The sequence below is a fragment of the Adelges cooleyi genome, unplaced genomic scaffold (assembly GCF_023614345.1).
Source record: "Adelges cooleyi isolate 19-005CV unplaced genomic scaffold, UGA_ACOO_1.1 ACOO_flye_CR_arks_rails_tigmint_CR_PRNA_247, whole genome shotgun sequence".
Taxonomy (NCBI): Eukaryota; Metazoa; Arthropoda; class Insecta; order Hemiptera; family Adelgidae; genus Adelges; species Adelges cooleyi.
This window is the reverse complement of record NW_026095912.1, coordinates 2,672,797-2,686,382: the sequence shown is the minus strand read 5'-3', so window position 1 is coordinate 2,686,382 and position 13,586 is coordinate 2,672,797. Positions and strand designations below refer to the sequence as shown.

Below are 13,586 nucleotides of genomic sequence, written 5' to 3'. Positions count from 1 at the left end.
GTTCGCTATAACTTATGTAAATACACAGTACTACCGTGCGAGAAAATAGCTCAAGCATATAAAAAACACAAGCAACCAAACGCTTATATAAATAAATATACCTACTCGTTTGTGGACATTGTGCCGAAAAACACAGAAAAGTAATAAAAAAACCATGATACCCACATCGTTTTGAAAACAATAATATTATTATGTTACCAACTAAAACGAAAAATGGTTCGATACTCAAACTAGAATAATTATTATTAGCAACTATGAAAATTAAATTCAAAACGTTTATAATGTACTCAAATATTATCAGATAAAAATTATAAAAACACACGGATTTAACGGCGACATCCTTCTATGAATAACTATTTTAGCTAAGAAACGTTCACGGTTAATAAAATAGACACAATTAAAATCTATACATGTAACAGAAACCGTTTATGTAGCTATGTTTAGTTAAAAGAGTCTACAATATATTAAAAAAAATATATGCTTGTAATACTTTGATGTTCATTGTTATTTAGTTTTCATTCAGCACCAAATTGAGAAGTCTCACTTTTGTACATTTTTGGTCTTTGAGTAATTATTCAAATATAAAACCGTTGATGAAAAAAAAATGTAAAATTTTAATGTTTACTAATTTACTAGTGGTCAGTTAACGCATCTGATAGTTCAAATTTTAGAATCATTTCCCAAAAATACCAAGTCATTTTAATATAGTAGCTTATTATTTAATGTTAGGAAGTTTCTTACACAGGGTGATTTCAAGGAACACTCGTTTTCTATTCAACTAATTGTATTTTTTTCTTTTTGGGGTCATATTTTAAGTTGAATGTTATTTTACAATACTTGGCAATATATTGACATTTTAATCATTTTATTTTTTCCAAAGGACTATCCTTTGACTAGTCAATATCAAGTTTCGAATAATCACTTTAAAGTTATTAAAATTACAATTTAAGACAAAGAGTGGAATGCAGTAAAATAATGCGTGCAGCTAAAAACAATACTACAACTTCATCTTTCATCCCGTCCTAAATTATAAACTTTGATAACTTCAGAAGTAATTTTTTAAAAACCTGATATGGACGAGACAAAACTATCAACAAATATTATTTAATTTATAAAGTTAATTAAATACAAAACGTTATTGCTTAAGTTTTAAAAGTTAGATAGAACTTTGGAAAAATAAAAAAAGTAAACATTTTAATAATGTCAATATTGCAAAATAACAAAAAAATGCATTTTTACCCAAAGGAAAAATTAAAATTAAAATGGATGACCAAAAATAGGTCGTTTAAAGTACTCATGTAAAACCGATTAATTTTTTAAGTTTGAGTGTTAGGTTATTTAGTTTATTCAAGTCTGACAGAACATCTTACCTGAAAGGTTCTTTACTGTGCCAAAAATTCAAATAGTTTAGGATATGAGGTCCGAATATTAGACTAGACCGAAGGTAGATCTAGAACGGAGCTACAAAATATATAGTTTTCTCAAAAAAATCTGTAATCAAACTTGATTTAAATTAGGGAAAACCAAAATAAGACAAGATAAAATTATACTTTGACTGTTGTCCATTTCTAGGTTGCTATGTATGAGACAACAGTCAATAGGTAATTGAAAAAACATTCGTTACAATTGATTGCTCAACAACAAAAACACATTTATAAGCACATTATCTACAATGCTTTAATACATAGGTATTTGTATTTCTACTATTACAGATTTGCATCAAAACGTTTAATTGAGTGATTTTATCACATTACTCATACCTATACGAATTGGTTTTATAAATTATATCTAAATAAAATGGCTCTGATAAATGCATCATTTTTTTTAAAGAGAGATAGTCATAATTTATTATTTTTTATAATATAAATATATTATATATATATATATATATATATATATATATATACACACGAATAACAAAATAGCGTCGACCATGATCGTTTTTCTGTTTAAAGCAAGTGTAAAACAATAATAAGATACAAAAAATGTAGTTTCTGTCAACAATATGTTGTTGCCTTTAACCTACTTAAAGTTTAAATAACACAAGCTCTGTTAATGTAACTTTACATAATGGATTTTGTATATACACATTTTATGATACCCTACGCAGTGTGAGCTTAAAGTAAACAGATTCTATTCAAGTGGCGACCAAAGCAAATCCCCAATGAACGCAAATCACTTAAACAAACCGAAGCTGTTTTTCTAATACCTTTTATTCCAATAGCTGTTTTTTATTCAAAAAACAATATACCATTGTTTTTCACAACTCTTGTGAACCACAACTCGAAATGCAAAATAACAATAAGCAATTATTCATTTCATAGCTGGTCTCATTCGCGCCACGTACATATTTTGAGTTACAATGATTTCAAAAAATATTATACTGTTTTTTTGTGTCGTATCTTTTGTTCAAAAATGTATCTCAGATTCAAAAGTGGAGATTTCTACCGAGGTATGTATGCAGTGGATGAAACTTTTTCTTTATTACGCATTTCAAGGTAAAGATTTAGGCCTTTAAGTCTGAAACTAGACCGAATCTAGATCTATAACGGGATTAAAAAACATGTAATTTTCTCAAAAATCGGTAATTGAACTTTATTTATAATAGGGCAACCCAAAAAAAATGAAAGGAAAATAATTATACTTTGACCATAGCGATTTTATCACATAATTTCTACTTAAACAAATGGGCTTATAAATAATAGCCAAATAAAAAGACTCTGATGAATTCTGAAGATAAGATTTTTTTTTAATTCAATACTATTACTATAATAATAAAATAGCCCCGACCATGATTATTTTTCGGCTTAAAGTAATTGTAAAATGACATAAAAATGTATTTTCTTAGTCAACAGTCAAACTACTTCTGAAAATTTGTTGTTACCTTTAACTTATATAATATTTAAATTACACTAGCTCCGTTTAAGTAATTTTACATAATGCGTTTTGTATAAACATATATTTTAATGTTTACCTACAAAATGTGAGCCTAAATAAAACAGATTCTAGCCAAGTGGTGACCACAGAAAATCTCAAACGCATGTAAATCACTTAAACAAACATAAGCTGTTTTTCTAATATGCTTTATTCCAATAGCTGTTCTGTATTCAAAAATATATTATTATTGTTTTTGCTCGAAATACGTCAGAGGTATAAAACATGTTGCAAAAAACCAAAACCCAAATAATAATAAGCAAATGTTTATCTCCTAACTGGTCTCATATGCGTCACATACATATTTTAAATTACAATGTTTTCATTATTTATTTTACTACATCTTTGTGTCGTATGTTTTGTCTAGGATTGTATCTCAGATTCAAAAGAGAAGATTGCTATAGAGGTATGTATGCATCTAAAACTCAAAACTATTTTCCAGAGTGAGACTACCACATATGTATGATAGTTTCGTTAGCTGTCAAAATGTAAAACATATATACAATACAATATCAATATAAAAATGTTGCCCCATAAAATATTTTTTCGAGAATCTCGTTTATATTAGTTGTAATTGTATTAATTAAGTTATTATAAAATGTTTCAAAAATAAAGTTCCTTGCAACCACCGTTTTCATTCATTTAATTTCTTTTTGTTTTTTGTTCAGAGTCGGTTGTACTATTATAAGCTTTTAATTTCCCATCCACTTATGTATTAAAGGCATTAAATCCACCAGCTGTGAGTGCACCAAAAAAAAAAAGTATCTAAAAATTTGTTGAAAGAGTTTTTCAGAGTATTATAAAGCTTTTAACTTTTGAACTAGACTTATGTCCTTTTAAAAACAAACGATTTATACTATTCTAGGATATAAATGAAGGTCAACATGAAGAAGTAACCGATGAATGGGAAAAAAAATTTAATAAATACGACAGCAATGGCGATGGATTGATCTTCCCTAACGAATTACAGGAATTATTATTCCACGAGTTCAACGGATTCATCACCCTTAACCATGCAAGCAGATGTATAGCTTTAACTAATTTAAACGGTAATACAAATTATGTGTTCTACGTAATAATAATAATTCTACAATTGACATGATTATTTTCAGGAAGCAATCAAATAGGATTAGATCATTTCAAACACATGAAACCAATAATCGCGGTTTTGTCAAGGGTCTGTTCAGTTGTATTATTGTTATTGCGCAAGGGGAATAATTTTTTAGTTATTTTTGTTGAAAAAATTGTTAGTTATATTACTGCATAATATTCTAAAATTACCAGAATAACGGTCGATAACCAATTGCGGAACATTTCTTTTAAAGTTTTTAAAGTCTAAATATTTAGAGGGGAGGTATTTAGAAGGGTTTTCCATAATTAACAATAAGTTTGACTATATTAGGTATTTAAAAAAAACCATATAAGTGGAAGTCCCACCATAGCTATCCCACCTTTGGTCTAGACCTTATTTCTCAAAATTAAGATCAAAAATGTGAAAGAAAGAAAAATATTCCACCTCTTTTAGAGAAAAACGTTTTATTTTGCAAAAACAATTAAAATTATCCCTACCCTTTTGGCTATTGAAAAGTGAATGCAAATATTTCAAATATGTATCTTTTATAGTGCAGTTGTTTCGCTGTTGTAATTTAGATTTGATTGTTATTTTTGAAATGGAAAAGTAGCCGCTATACACAGGAATATTTAGTTTTGGTCGTTTAAAAATGGTTTCTGATTACTGAATAACCCAAGGGGAATAGCAGCCCCTTTTAACGGAGAGAATTTCAAAGGATATACCTAAAACATGCTTTGAGTTATTTATTTGTTTTCGACTAGTTTCCCTTTTCAGAAAAACGTACTCTTAATATATTCTCAATGTACATTTATATATTTTTACTATCCTTGATGTTCCGGTAATTCGGATTACCTACTATAATAATAAATATTATATTTTAATATTTAAAAAAAAATGTAACTCATTTTCAAAGAACTGCAATGAATTAAAATTGTAATATTAGCACATGAACTCAACAAAAATAACACAATTTTAAAAAACTCTAAAAAGAAAACCTAGAAAAAGGACATAATTTTAAACATATATATATGTATAACTTTAAACCTAACGATGAAGTCCTTATAAAGTATATGTAATATGCGTTTATTAATTTGTATTAGAGAGACATTTCAGAGGACAGTGGCAAAGTCAATGACGAAGTCGTTGGTGAGGGAACTGTTTTGAAAGAAGATTTACCTGTAATATTTATATTTATAACCAACTGAATAATCTGTTATAAAGAATACATAACATGCGTTTATTTTGTATTAGAAAGAAATTTCAGAGGACAATGGCAAAGTCGTTTGCAAGGAAAGTATTTCGGAAGATCGTTTTGTAGAACGGATATGGAATAATTTTAATAATAAAGTGTTTGATAAATCAACGGAAATTGACGAATTATTCTATCTTATGGGTCATAACGGTATTAAAATTCATACTTTCCAATTAAAATTTAATTTAAAATTATCCTCAACTATTTTACAGAAGATGATCCAATCGAATCGAAAAAATTAAAGGAAATAGAAGAAATGTTGGAAGCTTCTGAGAAGGTGTACAGTTAAAATCTTTACTTTATTATTATGATTAATCGTATTGGTAAAGAATAATATTAAGAATTTTAAATTGTTATGAGCATTTTTTAGCTTGGACGATTTAAGACTCCCTATAATCTAGTTAATAAAAATGTCAGCTAACAAGATGATATTTCAAGACTTTCCATTATCAATTGGCAACAATATTTTTAAGCATATTTCTCCTAGATTAAAAAAAAAATTCCTTTATTTATGACGTTTATGAAATGTTTAATCAACTATATGACATCAAACATGTTTTTGTGTGATTTGTGGTGAATTTATTTTTTTTAATATATTGTTTTAATTAAACATTCATTATTCGAGTAGTGCAGTAGATTCGAGTACAAAATTATAAATAACTGCGTATAACTTAACGAATACGCAAATTATGTTATAACATACTTGATAAAAACTTTTTTTCTTTAAATGTTTTAGTTGAATAACATGTACAAAGGGTTTTGCATGTTTGACAAAGACAAAAATAGCAAACTGACCGCTGAAGAGCTTGTTGAACTAATAAAATATGCACCTTTCCAGGAGGCCACCGTGGAAAATTCACAAAAATCGATAAACAACTTCGATACAAACAGTACATACTTAAGAACATCATTGAAATGTAAATTGTTTTTGATTGATATTTACATTTTTCCAGACGACGGTGTGCTTGATTTTTCGGAATTTGTATTTCTTATGCTTAATCCCGATGACGGAGATACAGAGTTCATAAAACTATTCGGTAAAGCACGCATAACTAGAGAACAAATAAACGATTACTTAAAACTGTACGGAATACAACTTACAGAGGAAGAATTAGAACAGATGGATCCTTCAAATCAAAATAGCATATCTCGCCGAGGTATAATATTATATTGTCAACTGTGTACAATTTTTTTTTGTAGTAACTTGTAATTTATATTTATTACAAGACCAATAACTTATTTTAAAAAAACGTGTATTTGTTTCAGACGTTGAAAAATATGTGAATAGTAGATAATCATTCACATTTAATTCTGCTATCAATTACATTTAATAATCATTTCATACATAAGTGGCAGTAAGGATTATAATCAATAGATTGTTTAATTAATTTGTTTAACGGCTTAAGATTTAAAATACATGATGGTGTTATAAAATATTCGTTTGTCTCTTTTTTTCTGCTATACATTAACTCCTAAAGTTAAGTATTTTCCTTCGCCGTAACACATGTTAATAACTCAATAATGTTCTATTAAAAATTGCAGTGGTCCGGTTTTGAACCATTCGATCAGTTCATGTACTCTTGAATTGAGTTGATGTAATCAAATATGTGTACATTTTACAATAACGCATACAAATAAATGCTTGCCTTAATACTATTACATATATTGACAATCCGCTTATTTTGGTTACAACCTAGTTAGGTTCTCAAATAGTACCGTGATTATGTTGTGTGCCATTATGTTAAACACAAACAGATAACAAATCTTGAACATTATTATACACAACATGGTACGGTATTACTTTAATAGTACTAAACAGCTATAGACTAAAAAAATGTATGCAATTTTTAGAGCAAGTTTCTATTGGAATTCACATGCTATTAGGAGTGTAGCCACTTCATATCTGTATTATTCATAAATTCTAGATGAAACAATCGGATTGAATATACTCTGCGTATGGTTCATGCAATACAAATAAAGAAGAGGGCTCAATCTATGCTATCTCTATAAATCCCTCTACACCAATATCTAATAACCGTTTTAATATAACTTTTTCCTTTTTTTATTCCGTCAACAAACCACCATTGGGGTTCTAGTATTTTTCTGTAAGTTTTTAACATTTATTTTTTGCTTGAAGTACCTATTCTTAAGATCAGATATTGTACCTGAAAAGTATATAACTGAACTATACTAACTGGAAGGTGTGATATAAGGTCAATGATGTCAGCCCTTTCCTTCAAAATAGAGAAAAGCGCGCAAAAAATGTACATAATATTTTTTAACTTAAAATTACAATGCTTTATAACTTTTAAAAAAAATTATTCGAACTAGTTCTAATTTTTTATGGAATAATCTGTGGACACGTTATTACCAAAAAAACGTCGACAAACCAAAATAACATCATAAGCCTTACTCCAAGAAGAGGTTGAATCTTTTTCTTTGTTACACTTTTTAGGTAAAGTTTTAGGGCTTAAGGTCTGAAAACTAGACCAAAGAAAGATCTAGAACGGGACTACAAAATATGTGATTTTCTCAAAAATCAGTAGTCAAAATTTATTTATATTAGGAAAAACCAAAAAAAAGAAAGAAAAATAATTATACTTTGACCGTAGTCAATTTCTAGGTTACTGTGTGTGGTGAATCGATAGTCAACCGGTATTTTAAAAATGATTTTATTATATTGTTATAACGATAAAAGGTCACCATTGTAATGAATTCTTATAACAGACGATCAACTCCTATCGTACCACCATGATACCGAAAATTCATTTTCAAGCACATTATTGTCACTAAGTTTAAAGAAACAACAAGACATAAAATTGTTTTTTCATAGTCAACAATCAAACAATATCTAAAAATTTTGTTATTACCTTTAACCTATGTACAAATTTAATAACACTAAGTCCGTTTAAGTAATTTTACATAATGCGTTTTTTATAAACATATTTAATGTTTCCCTGCGAAATTTGAGCCTAAGTAAAACCGATTCACGTGAACCATTTAAAGAAACAGAAGCTGTTTTTCTAATATGCTTTGTTCTAATAGCTGTTCTGTATTCTAAGATAATAATTTATGATTGTGTTTTACAATTTTTGTTTATGCTCAAATTACGTCAGAGATATAAAGCTTGCTGCAAACAACTGAAACACAAAATAACAACAAACAAACGTTCATTTCCTAGCTGGTCTCATACGCGTCTCGTACACATTTTGAATTATAATGTTTTCGAAAAATATTATACTACTTTTTTGTGTTGTATGTTATGTTCAGAAATGTGCATCAGTTTCAACAGAGGATATTTCTACGGTGGTATGTAAACATTTAAAACTCAAGTATATTTTCCATGTGGTCATAGACTTTTATGATAATTTTGTTAATTGTCAAAATAATTTTTCATTTATTAAATGAAAAATGAATAAATTATGTCCATAGGTGATATAGTATTAAAATAATTTAAACTATATTTAACGAAATTTTTCAATTATAAAGTTTTTTAAATTTATCTTTTTTATCAATTTTACATTTGTTCAATTTTACATTTGTGTTGGTTAGGGTATTATATTGCAAATAAATAATTTTCAGTTCGTCGAAAAGCTTTTATTTTCTTTGTTCCACTGTGTTTTTATATAATTTTTTTTTTAAAGGCATTAAGTCTGCCATCTGTGAGTGCACAACAATAAAAGAGGACTTAAAAGTTAGGGGGAAAATGTTTCTGTTTGAAAAAATAGTATTTTCAGAATATTTTAAAACTTTTAACTTTTCAACTCGACTTATGCACTTTTATGAACAAATAATTCATAATATTCTAGGATATAAATGAAGGGCCACATAAAGAAAGAACCGATGAATGGAAAGAGAAGTTTAAGAAGTTCGACGGCAACGGCGATGGTTTCATCACTGCTGAGGAATTACAAAAACTATTATTCGAAGAGTTCAGCGGGTTCGTCACCGTTGGCCATGCAAACAAATATATCTCTTTGACTACATTAAGTAGTAACAAATAAAATATTTGACGTAAAAATCATTCTACAGTTGACATGATTATTTTCAGGAAGCAATCAAATAGGATTCGAACAGTTCAAACACATGAAACCGTTAATCGCTATTTTGTCGAAGGTTTATTCAGTTTTATAATTGTTACTATACAGAGGATACAATTTTTTTTAATTTTTTAGTTATTCTTGTTGCCAATTTTTTCAAGTATTTTAACGCCCTACACTAGTTTTCTCTGTATACTTTACTGTTTTTTCTGTGTATGTTCATTTTATAGTGATCTTGTTTCAATGCAGTGCTTTATTTGGCCCTGTATAACATGCGTTTTTTATAATATTGTATTAGAAAGAAAATTCAGAGAACAATGACGAGGTCGATGATAAGGGAACCATTTTGAAAGAAGATTTACCTGTAATATATATATATATATATATATATATATATATATATATTTTAATTTTAAAGCCATTATAAATTATACATAACATGTTTTTATTATTTTTTGTTAGAGAGCAATGTCAGAGGACAGTGTCGAAGTCGATGGCGAGGGGACTATTTCAAAAGAAGATTTACCAGTAATTTTTTTTTTTTTACATCACTTAGATTGATTTAATGACTTTGATCGACCTCCACTCGTCTCTATCTATCACAGCTACTTATAGTCGTAATCCATTCATCGTTACTCATTATTGGCCCGATCTATTTTTTCCCCATTTCTCTGATTGTTTTCCGTTCGTTCATTCTTAAATATACTCGTTCTTTTTTAACTTCTTATTCTTTATACTTCTACTTATACTTATTCATTAACTTTTGATACTTCATACTTTTCCGCGGCTTTTGTCATCGCATTCCTCAATTTTTCCCATTCTTCTTCTATATTACCATGGTTCTTTTTGTTCTTTATTTTTGTAATAATTTATTTACTCGTTCATTGAAAGCACTTTTTATTTCTTTATTTTTGATTTATCCATACACCATTTTCTTTGTGTTTTTCCGTTATTTACCTTATATATATATATATCACGTCAGCCGGTTTTGCAAAGGAAGTATCTCCAAATACCGAATTTCACACTAAAAGGAAAAAAAAAACGTTTGATTTATTCTATTTATTGTTTAATGTGCTTATCATACATTTTTATGGTAAAAAAAAATTGAAATATAATGATTATTATACCAGCGGAAGCACAGTTATTTTTCTTTTAAATGTTATATGTATACCGAAAATTGATTTTTTTTGGAGACACGTCCTTTGCTAAATAAGTGACGATATAATTTATACATATATTTTTTTAATCTACCAAATAGATTGTTATAAAGTATAAATGACATATTATGCGTTTATTATTTTGTATTAGAGAGAATGTTTAGAGGACAATGATGAAGTCGAAGGCGAAAAGACTATTTCGAGAAAAGATTTCCTGGTATTGTTATGGGATAATTTCCAAGACAAACTGTTTGAAGAGGAAATAGAACTTTTCGAGATACTCGATCTTATCGGTTTTAACGGTACTATAATTCGTATCATCCTAATGAAATTTGTTTTAAAATTATCCACAACTATTTCCAGAAGATGACCCAATTGAATTGAAAAAATTAAAAGAAATAGAAGAAATGTTCGAGGCTTCTGTAAAGGTTACGATTCCATATCTTTAGTTTATTAGTATGATTAATCGTACAGAAAGGTTTTGGTAATGAATACTGTTAGAAAATTAAAATTTTTTTTTTTGTCGTAATGTTATGCTGAAATCCATTACTGAAAATCTTGGACGAATTAATAAGACTCATTTATAATAATTGAGTTTCTAAAAATGTCAGCTAACAAGATGATATTCCAAGTCTGCTTATCATAAATTGACCAGGATAGTTTTTTAACATATTTAAATCGGTTTTCATAGAACTAAAGAAAACTGTCATTTTTTTATACATTCTATAAAATGTTTAACCAACTACAGGAGCACAAAAATTAGTTTGTCATTTTTGTGGTGAATTATATTTTTTAATATATGGTTTTAACTAAATATTTGTTATTCGAGTATTGTACATTTGAGTATAAATTATATATTTACGTACATCATAACGAATAAGCAAGTTGTGCTATAACATAGTAAATAAAAAATATATTATGTTTTTATTTTTTAGTTGAATAAAATATACAAGATTTTTTGCTTATTAGACAAGGACAGCAATAGAATTCTTACCGCCAAAGAGCTTGTTGTACTATTGGAAATTGTATGGCCAACTATGGCTACCATAGAAAATGCAACAGTTACGATGACGCCTCGTGATAAAAATAGTACATACTTAAGATCATCATTAAAGTGGAAATTGTTAGTGATTGCTATTTACGTTTTCCAGGCGACGGTACAATTGATTTTCCTAAATTTTCACATCTTATGCTTCATCCCGGTAACGAAGATCAGACATTCATAGATATGTTTTGTACTGCACGCATAACTAGGAAACAGCTCAACACTTACTTTTATCAACTATACGGAGAACGACCTACAGAAGAAGAATTAGATCGGATAGATCCTTTACATCAAAATAGCATACCCGCCGAGGTATAACATTATAATGTCAATTATATGCATTTTTTTTTTATTTGAAGGGGACTAAATTTTAATTGGACTTATTAAATTTAAATTGATTTACGAATAAACCTATTAAAAAATGTTTCTCATTTTCCATTTGTTATTTATGGGAGGCGCGTAGGAGGAGTTCTTACGCAAAGGTTTTAAGTCACTATGTGGCGAATTGCATAAAGGCATAATTATACTATAGTAATTTTTCGAGTTTCATTAGATAACTGTACAGAGAAAATTATAGTAATAGTTCAGAATACCAATTATAATGTAGAGTTGTAACTATAACAACTATTATATATTTGTTACAAGACCAATATTTTTTTTTAAAAACGTAAATTTGTTTCAGATATTGATAAATGTGTAAGATGTAAATAGTGAGGAAATACAAAATCAATCACAGGACTATTAATGAAATTTCATGTATAAATGTCAATAGGGATTGTAAACAACAGATTGTTAAATTAATTCGTATATCTACTACAGATTAAATACATTATGGTTTAATAATTTTTTTTCCGTTATACAATAATCCATAAATACAAGTATTTTCCTTTGCCATATCACTGATGTTACGAATTTAATAATGTTTTATTCAAATTTGTAGTGTTTCGGTTTTGAACCATTCGACCAATTCATTTACCTGGAAGGTATTATATAAGGCCAAAAATTTGAAACAATCCACACATCCCCGGTCAAGAAAAATGCCACACAAATTTACATATTTTTTAACTTTAAAATATAATTTTTTATACCTTTTTAAAAAACACATAAGCGTTGACAAACCAAAAAAATATCATAAAGCTGTCCTACAAGAAAAGGTTGAATCTATTTCTTTATTACCCCTTTTTTAGTGAAATTTGAGTTCTTAAAGGTCTGAAAATTACACCGAAGATAGATCTAGAACGGTTCTACATGTAATTTTCTCAAAAATCAGTAATCAAACAGCAAACTTTATTTATATTAGAGAAAACCCCCAAAAATTATAATTTGATCGTAAACCACAGGTATTTAAAAATATTTTTCTTATATTGTCAACTACGATGGGTAATATTAAAACAACAGGAAATAAGCATTGCAATTCTTTGATACGTATTTATTTTTATTTTTTACTTGCAAATTATACAAATTTTGAGTCTTTTAGAAAACGTAGCATTTAATGTATTGTTATACGAATATATTAGTAAATATAATCCTTGATATTTTTTATGCGTCCTTGTGTAAATAAGAATTTTAATATTTAGATAATTGTAGCTAATAGGACATTCTCTACCGAACTTGGAATTTTTGTTTAAACTTAATTATTTTGTATTGTCCTATAAACGATTGTCTGACATCGTAAAAAAAAAAATAATTTAACCAGTACGCTTTAAATTATATTGGTTTTGTAGAAAACCAAAAATATTGTAATTATGGCAAAAGACTATTTCAACTTTATCGTCTCGAATAATAAAATAGCGCCGACAGTGTTTATTTATTTTGTTTAGAGCTATTGACAGAAAGACAGAGTGGTCCAAAGCACAAGTCTAGATGGTGTGTATGCTCACTTAAGTAAATATATGTTGTTTTATTTAGGCCTTGTTTTTAATATATAGTGTTTTATATACTTTTACCTACGTCATAAACATAAGATTTAGTGCGCAAAAAATTGTTTTAAAATAGGTATTAAATGAAAATTAATGGCTGTTTTTTACCGACTGTTTATTTATTCACTTTAAACTAGGTCGGATATAATATCATATTATAAGCTTGG

The 13,586-nt window shown here is 27.8% G+C and overlaps 1 protein-coding gene across 1 annotated transcript; it reads left to right on the top strand.

Annotated features, from left to right (window-relative positions):
• The first annotated feature begins 2,302 nt into the window (after positions 1 to 2,302).
• On the top strand, positions 2,303 to 6,619 carry LOC126836833 (uncharacterized). Its single transcript, XM_050570487.1, has 10 exons — positions 2,303 to 2,452; positions 3,302 to 3,340; positions 3,800 to 3,983; positions 4,047 to 4,111; positions 5,107 to 5,184; positions 5,258 to 5,408; positions 5,471 to 5,535; positions 5,995 to 6,148; positions 6,212 to 6,415; positions 6,525 to 6,619. Exons 1-10 carry the CDS (start codon positions 2,363 to 2,365, stop codon positions 6,551 to 6,553), a joined length of 1,059 nt encoding a protein of 352 aa, XP_050426444.1. The 5' UTR covers positions 2,303 to 2,362; the 3' UTR covers positions 6,554 to 6,619.
• Positions 6,620 to 13,586: the final 6,967 nt, after the last annotated feature.

What these genes read in the sequence shown, in the direction of transcription:
- LOC126836833 (XM_050570487.1), top strand. Translation starts at nt 2,363, where the DNA reads ATGATTTCAAAAAATATTATACTGTTTTTTTGTGTCGTATCTTTTGTT. An exon ending in CTATCTTATGGGTCATAACG is followed by an intron (nt 5,409 to 5,470) that starts GTATTAAAATTC and finishes ACTATTTTACAG; the next exon opens with AAGATGATCCAATCGAATCG. An exon ending in AAACAACTTCGATACAAACA is followed by an intron (nt 6,149 to 6,211) that starts GTACATACTTAA and finishes ACATTTTTCCAG; the next exon opens with ACGACGGTGTGCTTGATTTT.